This window comes from Cyprinodon tularosa, unplaced genomic scaffold (assembly GCF_016077235.1).
Source record: "Cyprinodon tularosa strain WSP-4 unplaced genomic scaffold, ASM1607723v1 ctg106, whole genome shotgun sequence".
Taxonomy (NCBI): domain Eukaryota; kingdom Metazoa; phylum Chordata; class Actinopteri; order Cyprinodontiformes; family Cyprinodontidae; genus Cyprinodon; species Cyprinodon tularosa.
The window spans coordinates 101,228-120,702 of record NW_024037849.1 but is presented as its reverse complement, the minus strand read 5'-3'; the positions used below and the strand labels follow the sequence as shown (position 1 = coordinate 120,702).

General features: G+C 38.0%; 1 protein-coding gene across 1 annotated transcript in view; it reads left to right on the top strand.

Moving 5' to 3' along the window:
* Positions 1-19,475, top strand: part of rabgap1l (RAB GTPase activating protein 1-like) — a 132,668-nt gene that overhangs the window by 18,249 nt on the left and 94,944 nt on the right. The window contains exons 6-10 of the mRNA XM_038286214.1: positions 132-289; positions 1,081-1,191; positions 5,161-5,227; positions 5,661-5,763; positions 8,449-8,615. Coding sequence (XP_038142142.1) covers positions 132-289; positions 1,081-1,191; positions 5,161-5,227; positions 5,661-5,763; positions 8,449-8,615 — 606 coding nt within the window. The remainder of the gene's footprint in view (positions 1-131; positions 290-1,080; positions 1,192-5,160; positions 5,228-5,660; positions 5,764-8,448; positions 8,616-19,475) is intronic.

Sequence of the window (19,475 nt, the reverse complement as noted above, 5' to 3'; positions counted from 1 at the left end):
CATTATTTTTTGTTGCTCTTTTTTTTTAGCTGTAATTGTTGCTTCTATTTGCTTTTAAGGGAGGTTGTTTGTAACATGTAGTTAAATTTTTCTTTTTCTTTTTTGTGACTTTTTTTTCCTCCCTTTTTCAGGTCAGCCGCATCCTTTACAGTTTCTCCACCGCCTTCCGGCGCTCCTCGCAGCGAGCCGACATCCGGGACCAAACGCTCTCTGGTCCCCCTGACGGTGATCTCTACACCTTCATGGTCTCACTGGAGATCAAGGAAGATGATGGCAAAGGCAACTACAAGTACTTGGTCCACACATGGCGACACACATTGCTTCAAAACACACACCCACATCCTGTTTAGTGTGATGATTCAACACATGGTTGCTCACTTTGCACTTCTGTGTTTTAATGAAACATATTATGATAATATTTAGAAAAATTTAAATACAAAAAAATAAAGACAGAATTGTAAACTGTTGGGGGGGGGGGGGGGGGGGGGGGGAAGGCTTCAGATAATTGACTGAAAGTGAAAATAAAAAAAGAAGCCACAATGTAGTACCATAGGCAATGTTACATGATAAAACATTTTTTCCAAAAAAAAAAAAAAAAAAAAAGCTCTCAGCAGATGAAAACCTGAAATTAAGCCAAATGTCTGGTCTATTTTTTTTTTTTTTTTTTCATGTAGCTTTTGGAGTCATGGCCTCTTCCTCTCTGAGTGACAAATATGGTTACAGAACTCTGTTCACTCTTCATGATGATTATCGGCTTCAGTCAACTTCTTTATAAGATCCTTTAGGTCTGTTGTGGAATTTCTACACGTATATCAGGAAAAAGGAGGACCCATTTCCTTCCTGAATGGTATCTGTTCGGGACGTTTACATGCCGTTAATCCTTGCCTATACATTTCTGAACAAATAAAGTACTTGCCTTCAGTGACTTACAACTTTTCGCTAAGAATGCAGACCTCTGGAAATCAACATTTGTCTTTATGAAACCCTGCTTGCTTTCTATAAGATATATTTTGTTTCATACAGTGTGTGTGTAAAGATCTGGTTATGACTGCATTTTGTTACACTTCTTGTTGCCCCCAGCCCCGTGCCAAAAGATCGGGATAAGTTTTACTTCAAGCTGCGACAGGGGGTCCAGAAGAAGGTGCTGGTTTCTGTTCAACAATTGTGCAACAAGGAACTGGGCATCGAAAGGTGAGAGTGAAATCTGATTAAATAAAACTTAGAACTGACTCCAAATTCAGGTTGTGTCAAATTAGTCTGTTTTAGTACAGAGTCATTATTTAAATTGTCCCTTAATGATTGAATTCTCTGAACCATTGAGCTAGCCAATAAAGTTGTTTGGATTATTTATTGAAATAATGCGGCATTAAACCTTTACATCACAGAATTCCCTCCACTCATCCATCCATTTTCTCTAGCTCATGTAATAGACTTTCTGTTGCTTATTCTGAAGTATCCCAAGGTGGATATATGCCAAATCGGATATATATTCTCTCCATTAAATTCTGGCTTTTCCCTGGGGTCTCCTTCCATTGGGACTTACCTGGAATACCTTTTGTGGAGAGGAGTCATCAGGTGCCTCAACTCCCCCCTTTGGATAAAAAGCTAATTCTGACTCCTTAGTCTACTTCTGGTCCACTGTTCCACATCCATGGAGCGATCCATCTGCTCCTCATAAATCTGAGGTCCAAAAGTCAGTCATAGCTTTGCTTTGCAGCATTAACATCAGCCTTTCTAGACTGTCCTCCTCTTATTTAGTCCTTCCTTAACAGTTGGAGCATTCTTTCCTGCCCCCTTGCTTAAAAGGTAAGACCACCACTGCTACTTTGCAGGTGTGTCTCAGTCCCCAATGTGACATTAAAGAGGTGCATCTACAGTACTGCCAAACAATACTCCGAGCTTCCAACAGCAGGGGAAATATTTCTCCACCCCTGGCTCCCTGCAGCTAGAAACTATTTTGAACTAGCCTGGCTTACGCTGACATGGTGATGGGCTTGCCTTAAAGACTTCAGTGTCTTAATCTGGCTTCTGGGGTAAACAGTTCGGATAAAAATATCTTCAGGCTAGCATTCCCCTTGTCTGACTACAACTCTGCACCTTTAAACTCTTCATCTGCTTTACAGCCTGGTCTTTTGTTTTGCATTAAAAGCTTGGAATAATGCTGCTTGGTGCAACTCATTAAAGTACCTTTACTGTGTTATACTTCACTCCATTTACTCTTTGAGCACAAGCAGCATTAACCCAGGCAATGGCGCACAAAAAGTTTATGGTCCTATCTTTTCATCGTTGGTAGTTTTGGGATGATTGGTTTAATGTCACTAATATAAAGGTTAGAAGTGTCTTCTCTCCCTGTGGGACATAAAATAAACAAGGAAGGTATAATATTCAGGATTAAAAGCTGAGAAAAACCTGCTTTCTATGAACAGTGATCACTAGTGCAGACCTCTTTTTATGAGTCTCATCCAAATGTCTGCAGCCCACTGTTTAAATGTTTATATGCTTGAGTACCACTGGAAAAACTAGGTCATTTCCCCTTCTCATTTTCACACCTCTGTAGCTACCAGACTGAGACAAAAAGCTACACTCTCTTTTTAGTTTGCATTTGCGTTTTTTTTCAGACTTTGAAAACTTTTATTTCATTTCGAAAACATTATTCCACTTAAGAGATGATTTTATATATATATATATATATATATATATATATATATATATATATATATATATATATATATATATATATATTGTTTTTAATCAGTTGGTGAGACTTAGACGGTGGCGTTTCACGGTGGTGCCACTTTAACCACCTTGGCGGTGGTTTTATAGGCTGGATTCGAAACAACAGGCAGACCACAGAGTAAACCTCAGAGAACAAATTGTTGTTTCCCACAGGTAGAACAGCAGAGGCACCCTGGCAAATTCACCCCAAGATCAGAGCAACTAAAAGTTCTCTACAAGCCTCACTTAGAAATGTTAAATGCAGCATATTCTCAGAAATAGGTTGCACCAACTGTAAAGTATGGCTGCCATGAGTTTGGCTTGTTTTGCTGCCACAGTCTGTGAGAGGTTATGATTGTACAGTCGACCACATCATCACCAAAATATTCCACAACCAGACATGAAGCCATCTCTTTTTGAAACTGGGTCATGTGAACAGGACCCGCATTCAAATGGAAAACATCATCAGTTTTTTTATAACATGTTTTTTTCATTTTGGCCTTTATTTCCTTGATTTGGTGTGTCATCTTTTTTAATTAGAACATGTTAGACGTTGCTAAAGAGCAGATTTTTCATGCATCTTATATCCTGATACATGAAATCTTGGAGTTTAATTGTATTTGGGTATATGTTTACTTCCAAAGGACCTTTTCTGTGTGTAGTTGGTTATTCATCTCAGGCGAATCTAATGTCTGTTTTTAGTTAATCCACTATGTTGCACACGTAATTTAAACAGAGTAACCACACTGTGTTTCCGTTGTTACAACTTTATTCAAACTTTGTCATATAGTCTATTCTAAAGTCATTCTAATTTTAATAGTTTTTTTGGGTAAAGTTGACATTGTATGCTTTTTGCCGATAACGCACCTTAATTTCCCATCTCTTAGGACATGCAAACAGTAGTGGGAGCTTGATTTGCATCCTGCTGGTTGTAGTCAGATCTTCTAGGACTTTTAAACAGAACTGCAGATGAAATTTTTGCATCAATACAATGCTAGGGGAGAAACTGTATTTATTCAATATTGTGCCTCCATTAAAAATTAAATTTATGAGTAATTTTCCAACTATATCTAATTTGTTATTAATTTTCCTAAATTAGTTCTTTAAGTTTTGAATGAATACGTTTTTTTATTGTAGAGAGTAGTCTTTTAGTTTAAAACCATTGTGGTAATTATCAGAAGAGTTTAACGCGCTGACCTACCATATTTTCCTGAGTATAGCGCACACCTTATATGCTGCACCCACAAAGTATTTTGAAAAAGCTGTAAACTTGCATATATAAGCCGCACCAGGTTGGAAGCCGCTGATATCGACTGAAGTGTCTACTGCAGAGGTCTTCAACAGGGGGTCCGCGACCCCTAGGGGGTCCACGGAGTTACTGCATGGGGGTCGTGAAACTTTTGGTTGATTAGTCTTTTTTTTATATCCCCCCCTGCAATTTTTTCCACTAATTGAAATTTCTTTAAATCCACATTAACATAAATTCGACACACTGTAGTAAACAGATAAATGGAGGCAGAAGATGTCTTTCAGTCATCAATGCACACATTAGCGACACACAGGAGCTCTCTCAAGCTGGGCACTGTTTCATTCACACCACCTGTCCCATCAACCAGGAATCAGAAATACTTTAATAATCCCAGGGTAAAATTACTCCATCTTTAAAAGAGTGACTATAGGACCAGTTTGATTTAACACAATTTCAAACAATATATGTAATTAGGGAGTCCCTGCTCCATCTTGCCATCAGTTTGGGGGTCCTTGGCCTGGAAAACGTTGAAGACCCCTGGTCTACTGTAAGACGGGGCTTCATCAGCTTTTTATTTCAGCGCTGGAGTTGAACCCAGTCTCTTCATTGGTTTAGCCTCTTTAATGCAGTAAATAAATGTCAAAATGTGTGATTTCAGGTAATTTCTTCTCCATCTTGCTTGCTGCTAGAATGTTCCTGTGCTAAATGAAAATTAGCCCCTTATTTTTTCCTTTCTAACTTTGACTTCCCCTTCTGGGAGTTAGGAAAATTCCACAGAAAAGCCGCAACTTCTTATAAGCCGCATAGTTCAAAGTTTGGGGACAGTGTAGCGGCAGAAAATACGGTATTTTTTTATTAGTGTCATGAAGCTCCAAATCCTGCTAAGCTTAGTTTAAAGGCTATAGCTATAGAGCCCTCCAGGCCTGTTTTTATTGGCTCTGATGATGACGAGATATTTAAAGTTTGTAAAAAACCTGATTCAAAATAACTAATTGTATTATGGCATAGATACAGTCAGACAGTAAAGTAGGAGCTAAAACTGGAGCTAAGTGTCGTAGAGTGGATCCACATCTTGAGGGAATTTTCTACCTTCTTTTCTCTCTCAGCTAACTTGACTGATGAAGGCAGGCTGTGGCTCTGTCCTGGAATTAGTGGGTATTGATTTGTGGGTGGTGTCTCCTCTGTCTTCTTTTCAGGTGTTTTGGGATGCTGCTAAGTCCTGGACAGAAAGTCTGCAACAGTGACATGCATCTTCTTGACATGGTGAGTTGGATTTAATTTGACTCATTTTATTAGTAGCCTTAAGGTACTTAATTATAACAAACGTCAATGTAGGTGGCTGCTTTTGTAAATTGCCTTTAGAAAATGTATTGATTTATTAACCAGAGGATCCTTTATGTGGATGAAATAGTGAGTTCAAATGGACACATTTAAACCGATCAGCCATCCAACCTGACAGTTTTTGTGTTATTGTATTATTGCAAATTCACCTAGATTGTTAAAAGTAAGCAACTTTTTAACAGAGCATTCACGAGGAGAAATGGGCTTGTGCATGCTCTGACACACGTTTATTAGTCGATCACTATCGCATGTGCATTTTTTTTTTATCACGAAAATCCTCCACTATACCTTTTTAAGATGAAATATTAATTATTGTTTGGTGCAAAAATTATGTATCAAATGACTTCTCTTATAGGAATCGATGGGAAAGAGCTCGGATGGAAAGGCCTACATCATCACAGGAACGTGGAATCCCAACATGGCAGCTTTCCAGCCACTTAATGAAGACACACCTAAAGGTTTGTGTCCAAATGGTCATATACTATTTAATCTAAAGGGGTCTTCTAAGAAACTGAGCGGTTTTGATCGCTGGGAAATGTTCTCCAATCAGTAGAAACATTATGAATTAAGTATACAGTTGATTGAAAGAGTAATTAGCAGTGTCAGCGCAACTAACTTTGATTGTTTTGCAGGAGAGCTACTCATGCTGCGGCCATAGTGTAACTTGCTCTAGTAACTAATCTGTTTTACTAACACCATCAGTCACAAATCTGCACTGTTTGATGCTAGGGGGTGGAACTTTTTGTTGGCTGCATAATTACAATTATTATGCTCTAAACTTTGAACGTTCTTCCTTTGGCCCAAAAATTACTACTTCAATTTCGTTTTGACGTTGCTGTTTAGCTCTTTATCAACCCAAGGACCCCACTGGACTCTCTGATCCCCATCAGTAGGTAAAGGTTTCGTGGATGGGCAGAGCTGGGGTTCATTCAGTGACCCTTACGGTTCCAGAACAAATTTCTGCTTTCTAGTCGACATTCATGAGCATGTAGATATTGAATTGGAGGGCCCCTTAGATGGAGCCTTGGTGAACGCCACATGTTATTGAATTTTTTTTTCTGTTGATCCTATTTTAGATTTAGGGCTGGGTATTGTTCAAAAATTTTCGGTTCCGGTACCAATACTGATACCTTCACTTCGATACCGGTTCCTGAACGATACTTTTTTCGATACCAGTTTTATAATATCAATTCGAAGAAAAAGAAAATTACACAACATAATAAAGTACAAATCTTGAGTTTTATTTTAAGCTTTGTTTTTTTTTCCATTTACATTTTTCCTCTTACAAATTTTTTTTTTTCAGTGAAGAAGAACAGTTGCAAACAAGTCAGTGTCTAATATTCACTGTTACATTCTGAGGACCTTTTTATTAAGCAGTTTTTCTTTAGAAAAATGAACATGTCTGCTTTCTCAGGAGACAAACAAGCCCGTTGAATGGGATGCTACTGACAGCGCACCGCTAGTATGTGGGGGTCTGAGCGGCTCTGACAGAAATAATATTGGAAGGCAGGATGAACTGACTGCACTGATTAAGTTTTCAGGTGGATTTTCCCACTTAAAAACATAATAAAACTACTTTATTCCCACTGATCACAGCAAATATAGCTGCAAGGCAGAGAAAGGATAGAGTAGCTCCGCCCAACGCGCGTCAGAGCCACTTTTGCACTGCGTAGCCAGAGCAGCAAAGCTTCTTCAGCCGCGAGTCAGAAGCTGGTACATGCAGCAAAAAAGGAAGCAGCAGATGCGATTTTGCTGCTCTTGTTGCGTCCGGTGAGAAAGCAGCATGATTCACTCCGCTCTGGCTCCACGGGCTGCTGAGAGGAGGATGGTTGTGCCGGCTGCGGTCCGCTCTTCTTGCAGTCAAACACCGAGCAACTTTCTGCTCTTAAATTGTTTCCGTGCATGATGTATTGCATTGCGCACTATTGGCATCAGTCTTAATAAAGTGAAGCCACACTTTTGACCTGGGGGGCATTTTAAAGGGGTTCCACGACGCTCGCAACCAGTTCACAACAGATACACATGAACCCTGGCTGTAGGCGTGACCACCTGTGTATTTTTCCTGGATGACGCAATCATGTTAAGTGTTACAGCCAATCACCGAAACTTGGTACCGAAAGAAGAGGCATGTTTCGATACTCTGTAGAACCGAAGCATTTCGGTCTGTACCATAATAGAACCGAAGTTCGGTACCCAGCCCTATGTAGATTGGTGAACTACACTTTCTTTAGAGATGGCAGTATATGCATTTTCAGATTTATGGGATGCAACAACTGCTACTCACCTTGTCTTTGCTGATGACTTTCCTTTTCAGTGTTTTATTAACACACACACACATGCTCCGTACAAGCAAATTAACTTAAAATCTGCTTTTGCCGACACAGATGAGGATCAGTTATTGATCAGATTATCATGGCCTGGCAGCAGCCTTCCTTTTTCCACTATTTTTCCATGATTATGTACAGTGAAGTTTTCTTGTTCATTATTCTCAACGGACTCGTCCGACTGATGTGCCGTTTTTATAATTTTTTTATGCGATATTGTTCCTTAACAGAAATGCATTTATTGAACTTCATCAAAGATTGAAATCGTTTCTTACAATACAGCTGTGAATTTCATTTAAAAAGACATTTTGAAGGAAATATTAGTGGTCATTTTTGCTGATGAGATTCTTGTTCGGTAAACTAAATTATTTGAAAACTGGTTAACAGCTCATTTTGACCAGTAGGTAAATGGGGTGATCTTCTTATTCAATTGTGGGGTGGCATCTCTGCTGGATACAGTTACTTAATTCATTATTTGTTATTTATCTGAAGCCATTGAGATTGTTGTGATTTTACTACTTTGTGCTCAGATTATTAACAAGCTATGTTTATTTGTTAATTAATTATTAGTTTTCTAACAAATTTATTTTAGTTAATGTAAAATTTTCTTTCTAAGAGGTGCAGATGGTTTAACATGTATATATTATTCTATTATAATATATATCTTAAAAGAATAACGTCTTATTTTCTAACAAATCAACAGGTAAGCATATTAAAATAATTGTTTTTTACAAATATTATAAAGACCAAACGTACGTGTGACCAAACGTGTCACTGTACGAAAAAAGACTGAATCTGTCTATTTATTCCTGTCTAAAGATAAGCAAATCTACATGACCGTGGCGGTGGACCTGGTGGTGACAGAAGTGGTGGAACCTGTTCGCTTCCTGTTGGAGACCCTCGTCAGGGTCTATCCATCAAACGAGCGCTTCTGGTACTTCAGCCGAAAGACCTTCAGCGAAACCTTTTACCTCAAACTGCGACAGGTTGGTTTGCTTAAGCTATTCAGATCTACAGAGCATTACAAGTTTTATCTATATGCTTGTGTTCTAATGTTTGCTGATATACCACTTTAAATTTGGGTTTGCATAATTTGTTTGGTTTGTATATTATTTGCCTGGTAAAAAAAAGAGAAATCAGTCATCTGGGTCATGGCAACCAGAAAACGGGCTTAGATAAGAGGCAACCTGACTTTCACTCAGTTTTTCTGAAGACCTTTTCAAATCTGGATTGGTGTCTTTGCTTGCATCAGAGCAATCGGTAATGGGATTGTTGTTAATTTAAGCAACATAGAGATGCCCTGTCAAATGTCCGACCATAGCCGCGGCCATTTTGAATACCTAATCTGGTCCCCTGTGTAAAAGATTCCATCCATATGCTTGGCCTTCGGGTTAGTAGCCGTCTGTACATTTCATATCAGTTGAGCTTCAGAAGGTGTACGCTGTTACCAACTGGATTTAATGTCTTATAACACATTTCTCAGGACAATGAAATGATTAGATAACACTGATTAGTCAACTTGTGAAAGAGCTACTCTTAATATTAAGATCTGAAGACATTATGCTTGTGTTAAGCTGTATACATAGAGTAAGCATAAAGAACCTTGCTTTATTTTAACCTTCGCTTTTAATACTTCTCATGTTTTTTGATGTCGCATTTTGGGTCAATATCCCAGCCTGCTGTGAAATAAGCATCTGTGCTTTTAAAAGCTCTCAGGCTTTCTCCATTAAATTAGGATGTGTTGTTTACTAGATATATGTATCAAAAATAGATAAAACAAGATATATGCATCAGTCTTGAAAGGAAAAACCTGGAAGCCTGTCAGTTTAAGAAAGGTGTTGACAAAAAGCCTGTGGGGACTTTGTATGGATTGTTTCCAATAACAACGATTTTCTTTGTGTGCTATTTAAGCTCACAGGGATTTAACTGAGAATAATCCATTCTGGTCAGAATGGAGGTGCTACAGAGCTAAGCGTACGGTACTCAATACGGCAGTGGTAAGGTAGAATGCTTAATCTCATTACTCTTCTGAAACGTATCTATGGAACCATCCTCCTTAACACTTGTCAGATGTGATTTTTTTTTTCCATGTTTATGAAGCGCAACACATGAAACTAGGCTTTGGGTTTGAAGCCACAGATCCAGCAGTCTGTGAAGGTTTAGGTTCAGGGTGAATAAAGTACCCATTTTCTATGGAGAGATATTTGTGCCATCGGTTTGAGCGCGCAGGAACCAATCCGAGCGCGCAGTGAGACAACACGCGCGCGCGCAAAACCGGTCTGGCGCGCGCTCAACTCTGAAAAACCCTCTCAACACACTGTTCTCGCGCTCAGTTTCATCTCTGCGCGTGCTCGAATCCGTCTCTGCTCGCGCTCGCTCGACCTGCTCTCTCTCCGCGCTCAACACCAGCTGTGCGCTCGGCTGTTTCTCCGCTCGCTCGACTCTCTGCGCTCGCAACTTCAGCAATGTATGTAAATGAACCATACCATCAGCCAATCACACTCAGCTTCTTTTCATCCAATGAAAGCATTCCTTCCTTCTTCTTCTTCTTTGCTATCATGGCGGATCGCAAGCAACTTTAAGGTGTATACCGCCACCTACTGTTCATGAGTGTGTAGCAACATTGTTTTACATCTATTAAATTCTATTTTTTAATTTTGTATTCTGCAGATAACTAAATAATGCTTTCCTTAATCTATAAACATCCTTTATATTTCCTTTATTTCCCAATAATCCTTTAAGTTTCCATTCTTGGCCTGTCATTTCAACTACTCTTCTCAATTTTTCCCTTTCAGGTTCATATGTTTTACAGTTCATTAATATGTAAGCATTCGTTCCAAATACTACATCCGGTTAAATGAAAAAAAATAAATAAATAAATAAATAAAAACACAATCAGGAAATCAAAAACTCTAACAGTTATTTTGTCAATATTCCTAAGATAATACTATAAAATATCTTGAATTATCTCAAATAAACTTCAGTAAAACAGTTATTAGATCATTGCCTCATCCATCTCTTTTACCTGCTATTGACATGGATTCAAATTTGCTGTTTTAAAAGAAAAATAAGGAGGATATTTCAGGTTCAAGTATGGTTCAACAGTATATAGATAATGTTTTGGATCATATTGGCCTTACTCTTAGCTTTTGTGGCGGGTGTTTCTTCTTTTTGTTGTTTTTTATGGAGGTTGGCAAACAACAATTACCGCCACCAACTGAAAAATCCTGTTTATCAAATTATTCTTTTTAATATATATAATAAAGAATAACCCTCTTATTTAGAGTCCATCTGTAAAAGGTCTTCTAAATAATAATTGTTAAATTTCAGATCAGGTCTGCTGTCTGAATAATTGCGTTTAAATTAATATAACGGTCGCTGATCTAAAATCAGAGCAAACTAAACTTCTTAATGGAACGATTTCTTCAATCCATTGTAAGGGCAATATGATCCCAAACATTTATCCTTTGTAGGCTGAATTCCATCACTGATTCTTTTACCCGATTTAAAAATAAATTCTGAAACTAAAACAAAACACCATTCCTAATATTGGAATATTTTTGAAGCATCCATAAAAAATTTAACATATCCATAATATTTTTTATCTATATATTGTTGAACCATACTCTAACCTGAAATATCCTCCTTATTTTTCTTTTAAAACATCAAATTTAAATCCATGTCAATGTCAATATTTTATAGTAATATCTTCTATCCATCAAATGGTTAGGAAACTGTAAGAGTTGTTTGATTTTCCTGATTGTGTTTTTATTTATTTTATTTTATTTTTTTCATTTAACCGGATGTAGTATTTGGAACGAATGCTTACATATTAATGAACTGTAAAACATATGAACCTGAAAGGGAAAAATTGAGAAGAGTAGTTGAAATGACAGGCCAAGAATGGAAACTTAAAGGATTTTTGGGAAATAAAGGAAATATAAAGGATGTTTATAGATTAAGGAAAGCATTATTTAGTTATCTGCAGAATACAAAATAAAAAAATAGAATTTAATAGATGTAAAACAATGTTGCTACACACTCATGAACAGTAGGTGGCGGTATACACCTTAAAGTTGCTTGCGATCCGCCATGATAGAAAAGAAGAAGAAGAAGGAAGGAATGCTTTCATTGGATGAAAAGAAGCTGGGTGTGATTGGCTGATGGTATGGTTCATTTACATACATTGCTGAAGTTGCGAGCGCAGAGAGTCGAGCGAGCGGAGAAACAGCCGAGCGCACAGCTGGTGTTGAGCGCGGAGAGAGAGCAGGTCGAGCAAGCGCGAGCAGAGACGGATTCGAGCACGCGCAGAGATGAAACTGAGCGCGAGAACAGTGTGTTGAGAGGGTTTTTCAGAGTTGAGCGCGCGCCAGACCGGTTTTGCGCGCGCGCGTGTTGTCTCACTGCGTGCTCGGATTGGTTCCTGCGCGCTCAAACCGATGGCACAAATATCTCTCCATAATTTTCAGGCACTCTTATCCCAAGCGAGGTCGTGAGGGGTGCTATCTCCAGCTGTCAATGGGCGAGAGGTGGGGTACACCCTGGACCAATCGCCAGTCTGTCGCAGGGCAACACAGAGACAAACAGGACAAAAAACCATTCACACACACACTCACCTACAGAGAATTTAGAGAAGCAAATTAACCTAACAGTCATGTTTTTAGATTGGGGGAGGAAGCTGGAGTACCTGGAGAGAACCCACACATGTTCAGGGAGAACATGTAAACTCCATGCAGAAAGACCCTGGGCCGGGATCAAACCCAGAACCTTCTTGTTGCAAGTCAGCCATACTACTCACTGCTCCACTGAGCAGCCCGTGAATAAAGTAATTTTAGATAAATAAGTTGAAACATAAATAACATACATAAATATTAAGGTTTGTCCCATGAAAACATAAATAAGTAATTGTGTTGATATAAAAGACAAACAGCAAGAGAAACAAAGCTGTTCCTGTAGCCAGCGGGCTAAAGCATCAGAATCACAACAATAGAGGGAGGTCAAGCAGAGTGGAGCTGTGTGGTGTTGCAACTGGGGTCGGAAAAAAACAAAACAAGATTAAAAAAACATTTATCCTTAACTTCGTTCCCTTTTTGCATCCTGATTATTTCATACAGTTTGACCAAAACTGTAAAATACTGTCAAACTTGCTTTTTATCAATTTCATTTATTTTAATTTGCTTTGTGAGAGCTCTATGTTACTTATAAGAGAGTAAATCACAAACTAAGTCAGATTAGCTCTTTATTTTAAGATATTAAAAAGTTCCTAGTTTTCCAAATACTAGTTTTTCCTCATGGTATTTTAGTGGTTAGCTTTGTTGTCAAAGATTCTTTAATCTAAATCTGCTGCACACATGTTTTGTTTCGTGTAGCAGCGCCAATGCATTTAGCCACTGTTAAATATTTAAAGCGCTAACCTGGGCAGATCAGCTCATCTTATGGAGTCTCAGTGGAGACCTCTGGCTATGAAGCTGTCAGCCATTTTTCTACCAGAGATTTTTTTGCCACTATTAAGGTCAAGTGAGGTTTATTGACTTATTTTAGAATTGGTGTCAGGGGGCTGAAACGGTCCAGGTGGTGTTAATTCTCAACTCGACCAGTGGGCAAGCTTCATTGGTATGAATTTCAGCTTGTAGTGGAAGCAATATGATGAAGGGGTTCACAGAGCTGATTGGAAATGTGTGTAGAGCATCCATTGCTTCTTTAACAGTATGAAAACAGATTAAAAACTCAAATCTATGAAATGGCATTTAAATTAGCCTCTTGCCTGAAAATTAATCAGGTATTAACATTTCTTTATGTTGAGCATCTTGGATGATTCAAAGTGTTTTAAAGTGACAAAACTGGAACACAAATAAAACAATAAAAAAAGTATACATTAGAGAAATTCACTAATCAGATTTTTATTGATGATATCTTACCTACTTTGTTAACTTTTGCCACTTCGGTTTCTAGTGATTTCAGCTGGGTTGTTTTTTTCCATTTTAACAACTGGTAGGTGACCTTAATTCGAAGGTCAAGAAAATTAAAACTGTAATAACGCTGTAAAGCAAGCATGCTTCGCGACAATGAAAACATTATACACTAAATGTTTGCAGCTTGTGGTGTTACACGGTGGCTAGTTGATCAGTTATAAAATGCACGTCCAAGAATAAAAATTGAATCCCAAAAATTCAACCTTGTAAATAAAATTTTAATCAATTTTATCAATTGATTGCCCATCCCTACTACATAGGCCTCTTTTCCCCTCAGTAATGGCATCCACACTTGTTGTCAGAAGCACAACATGGAAGCACATGCATAGCTGTGTCTAATGCTCAGGGCCAAGCATGCTGAAAGTCCTATTCATTTTACTCAGCAGCTGGCTTCTGTGTAGATAGCTGGCATGAAATATTGTAAGATTTAAACCCATCTAATAAAACAGTAAAGCCTTAAAAAATCCAAATGTTTATTCATTATTGTTTATTTTACCAGAAACACAGCAGATGCCATGCTTGCCCTTTTGATTTACCTCCCAACTTGTTTGGCTAGCAAGTCCTCAGACAAGGACATGATTACTTTCGTCCCCACCAACACGAGCACATGCAGCCTGAGTAGTTTACTGCAGGTGCTTAAACATACTGTTAAGCCATAAGCTTCATCTTCTCTGTTTAAAAAGCAAATCTTTTAGTTGGCCACTGGGACCTGGCGAATCAGTGAAGTGTGGGGAAGCTTTGGATTGTGAAAGCTAATAAGAGGCTCTGTCTCATTATTTGCTTTTGGGTAATTAACAGCAGCGCTTTGACTCGTTCGCCTGATTGCTTCTCTTGTTATCTCCTTGGTAAATGGAAGGATACTGGGCCGGTTCTGTGGTTCCAAGCTAATTAAAAGATAATATTGTGTAGACGATTTTGCTGGAGATGACAATCAGAGATGATGCAAACACAATAAATGTGCATTTTCATACCCTATTTTGGGAAGGAAACCTAATACGAAGTACCATTGATCTGTCTGTTAAAACCTGAGGAGTTCTTCTCTTAACTACTGGCTCTGCTCTTTATCCAGCCTACCAGCAATCTAATTCGGTTAAATGAAATTTGAGTGAATGAATTAAAAAAATAAAATTTGGTAAATGCTTTTTGTAGGTTGTTTTGTATTCTTCCAAAGTCATAATAAAATCTCTCAAATATCTGATGGTAAATGGTAAATGGCATGTACTTATATAGGGCCTTTATTCAAGTCAGGAGACTTGACCAATGCGCTTTACACTACATTCATTCACGCACACACTCACACACTGATAGTGGTGAGCTACATTGTAGCCTCAGCTGCCCTGGGGCTCACTGACAGCCCCCAGGGCAGCTGTCGTACACTGGCGCCACCGGGCCCTCTGACCACCATCAGTAGACAATGCAGGTGAAGTGTCTTGCCCAAGGACACAACAAAACTGAAAGTCGGAGTCGGGGCTTGAACCGTCAAGCCTTCGATTTCAGGGCAAACTCCTACATCCAACGCCACCGTCGCCCCATTAAATGGTTGTTTAGTCCCTAATTTGCGCTTATGGGAGAAAGAGTCTTTTGAGGCGTGTTTGTACACTTGCAGAGAAGAGATAATATCTGATGCTCAGAAAAGCAGAAAAGTATTGACCTTTTTTAAAGGTATATTAGTTTAGTGATTTAATAAACAAAAAAAAACAAAAAAACAATGATGTTCTAGGAATCTTTGTGATCCTTAAAACTCAAACTGGTTAATATGGTTTATCCTCTCATCCAGGGAGATTGAGTCCAGGTACTATTTCTGGCTAAGATATTTTGATATTCTTTTCTGCTTAACTTATTGCACATTTAAGGAGCAATAAGTACGCTTTCAAAAAAAAATAAAAAAAAATCTTCTCTTTTTCACCCTTTATAAAAGTAACATTCTATAAACAATTTTTCCTCTATGTCAGCAATGTCTCGGTCAAGTTCATTTCCTTCAAACATAGAAGTGCAGTTTGGGAACTACTTCTGTGCAGCATGTAGGCCATGTTTTCTTCCCAGTTCCAGAGCATATCATGTTACAGGGTTTCCAAAAACAGATATCAATATCTAAGAAGCCTCAGCATCCTTCTTTTGATTAGTTACTTCAGGCCTAAACACACTGGACGGGATTTAGCGTCCGATCTGACAGGTAATGGAATCTTATGAGATCATTGCACTTAAATCCCATTGAGAATAATCAGACCACTGATCATCACCATCATCATCTCTGCAGCTGTTATTACATTGGTCTGTCACAAGTAGACCTCTTGTCTGGTTTGACCAGACCTACGCAGCAATGTGACGAGTCTGACAAGAAGGGTTAATCGGTGGCAGAGTAAAACATATCCGCTTGGGGGGGAAATGCAAACTAAAATCCCTGAATTGCAAAGTAATCCTGCCAGGTTCACCCTGTTTGGAAACATATAGTGAATAGGTAGAAGGTGGGGTGACATGGACATAAACAATGAATAAAACCTTTTAAATAAACAGTAGTGATTCCTTATACACAGCTTTTTTTTCGATACGATATTAATATTGCGATTTTGAATATTGACTGTAATATTGGCATGAACTGAAACAGAGAACAAGAAGAAGCTGAGTGTTCCAGTCAGTATGCTTATATTGGAGAGTTTAGATACAGGCCGATACATTCCAATATTCACTTTTTGGTTGACATCGGACCAATTTCTGGTCTAAGTACCGAAAGGGGAAATCTCTGATAAACAGTGTAGTTTACCCATGAGCTCAGGACACGGATAAAGTAAAATAGTTCTCCTCTTTGAGATGAAAAAACAAATGTTGAACAATATGGAGGCTGCTGAGGGACAATTTAGGATTCATGTGGATTTTTGAACTCCCCTTTGTATAAAATTGGAAAAATAATAAACGCTTTCTTGAGAATCATCATTTCCTGCTTTACCCAATTAAAAATAATTTTACTGTCTTTGTTGTGACTCCATTGTTTTTCTTTAAACTTTGCTTCAATTGTATTTTATTTGTCAGTATTTACTAATATCCTGTACCCGATACGTTTTATTTTCAAGACCATCATGTGCAGGTTGGTCATGGCGTGGGGCGCTGCTTTGTAATTTGACAGCTTTTGTGTATATGTGTATGTATATGTATGCCTTTTTTTTTTTTTTTTAAATACATTTTCATAGTTTGATTTTAGTCTAATGCGGACATTATTTCAACATGTGGGACACTAGAACAGAACTGAAAAGTGCAATGCAGTCCCACATAAATTGGAAATAAATGGTTCATAGGCTGCACAGTGGGTAGCACTGCTGCCTTGCAGCTAGAAGGTTCTGAGTTTGATTCCCAGCCTGCGGTCTTTCAGCATGGAGTTCGCATGTTCTCCCTGTGCATGCATGGATTCTCTCTGGGTACTCAGGCTTCCTCCCACAGTCCAAAACATGACTGTTAGGTAAATTGGCTTCTCTAAATTCTCCTTAGGTGTGAGTGTGTGTGTGAGTTTTTCCTGTTTGTCTTGGTGTCACCCTACGATAGACTGGCGACCTGTCCAGTATGTACCCGCCTCTCACCCATTGACAGCTGGAGATATGCAGTCTTTTTCACCGTTTTTCACACTCACTTGCCTTGGTGGTCCTATTAGTTCATGTTTTGCAGAGAGATGTAAGCCAAGTCTCCACCAATCGCCTTCACATGCTGTCTGCACCTGATGCTATGTCAGTTAGCATTCAACTGGACCTGTGCTGCAATGACAGTGATACATTTTTTTAGCTGCATTGTAGCCAGGAGTTATATTTTTTATTGGTAATGTTGCAACCCTTTGCTTTATAAGTGTGATGATCCCTTTTATGCTGCTGCTACAAACAGCACTGCAGGTATAATACAACACAATGCAGATTTTTGCTGTTGATCTAATAAATAAATTTATTATATTGTGTAAATTCACAGCCACAAAACAGGCTTAAATTGGAAGGGAAAATGTTTACAGAGAAACTGAGCAAAAGTCCAATTGCCTTCCAATGTGAGCTGTTTTGTAATCAATAATTTAATGCGACAAAAAGCACTTATCTTAATATATGTAATGTAGAGCACCTGACTTGGTGCTGATGTCACCTTGTAAATATGTGGTTTTATCATATTTTTTAATTTTTAAATTAAACGAATTACTATATATTTTAGAAGCCTTTTTTGATTGTAAAACAGATATCATGGAAACGTTTTGGGAAATTAGGTAAAAAAAAAGCAAAATAAATTGCTGAAATTGCTCATCACTTTAACTTTAAAAATATTTTTTTTCAATCCAATTGTCATCAATAATTGTCAAACAATTTTCATTTGTTTGACTAAAAAAGCCACCAACATGTCTTCTAAAGCTATAATATTGTGTTGAGAAAGAGTGTGGAGCTCTTTTAGTCCATGTGAATGATGAAGCTTTGCACCAATTTAATTTGAGCAATAATGTTTATCAGGAATCCTGTATTGACCATCTTTATGCTGTCAAGTTGGGTGCAGGTTTGACAGGACCCAAATGCAGACACTGAAGCTGAAGGTGGTTACTTGCAGATTTAACAACAAAAAGGGTAACAGAAGCAAAAATCAAAAACAGAAATCCACAAAATCCACTAAAACTGAGAACCAGGAATATTTTTACAACAAGTGGGCAAAGAAACAACACCAAACTAGCAACAGCGACTGAGCAGGAGGTCCATAAATGGGAGAGAGAAACAAAGACCAGGCTAATCAGGAGATTGGTAGCAGGTGTGAACAGAGGAGTCTGGAAAAGAGGAAGGGAAAGGAGACTGGGGCAACAGAGGGCAAACAAAAAATAACTAAGAACTCAAATACAATCAAAAATAACTAGAAAAACACAAAATGGAAATGAAACCTTAAAGATAAATCTTAAACTGACCTAAAACCATGATATATACATTGATCATTTTGCACAAGTCTGCTTCAAAATCTGTCATATAGGCTATGTCTAGGAAACACTTATTCTCAGGGATGCACGATATTGGGATTTTGGCCGATATCCGATATTCCGATATTTTAAAACTCATGTAGCCGATAACCGATACCGATGTTAAAGCTGGACAAAAATAAGTAGTCATTGAAAATAGCAGTTTTATTATCCATTTCTGACACTTTGAAAAATAATATACTCAAATATCATTTCATATGCTGATATCAAATTGATTTTTAAAAACGCGGTATCGATCTATTTTTCTTTCAAAATCTCGTGAAATTTCATCGTTCTGTTACAAACTCTCGTGATATTTTGCAAATTCTTGTGAGATTTTGTTAGTAAAATAGATCGATACCGCGTCAATATATCAACATAAAAATAGGGCAAAATTTCGTGAATTTTCGGGGGATTTCGTAGCATAACGATGACATATAGCAATATATCATTAGTAAAAGAGATTGATATGGTGTTTTTAAATGGCAATATATCAGCATATGAAGATATTGTGATATTTTAATTTATCAATATTTTTTCCCTCATCTTTAGAAGTTTTTAAGTCTGTAAAAAAGAAGTTTATGAGGAAGAAGAAGTAGTATTTATTTTTTTTTTTTTTAGACTTTAGAAACTCAGAAGCTTATCAAATTTGGGGTTAAATATCGGTGGGGTGGCCGATGTCCGATATTCACTTTTAAGGCCGATACAGGCCGATACCGATAGGGGGCCGATTATATCGTGCATCCCTACTTATTTTTGTTCACATATGTTTTGCTTTATATTGGTCTAAATAACATACGGTATGTGGTTCAGCACTCTCTTGAGGAGGCCATAGCAAACCGAAGCAGATTATTTCCTCATGCCTCTACAGATTATTTTTCCAGAAATAGGCCGGGCTGGATATCCTCGGCTATTTTGAG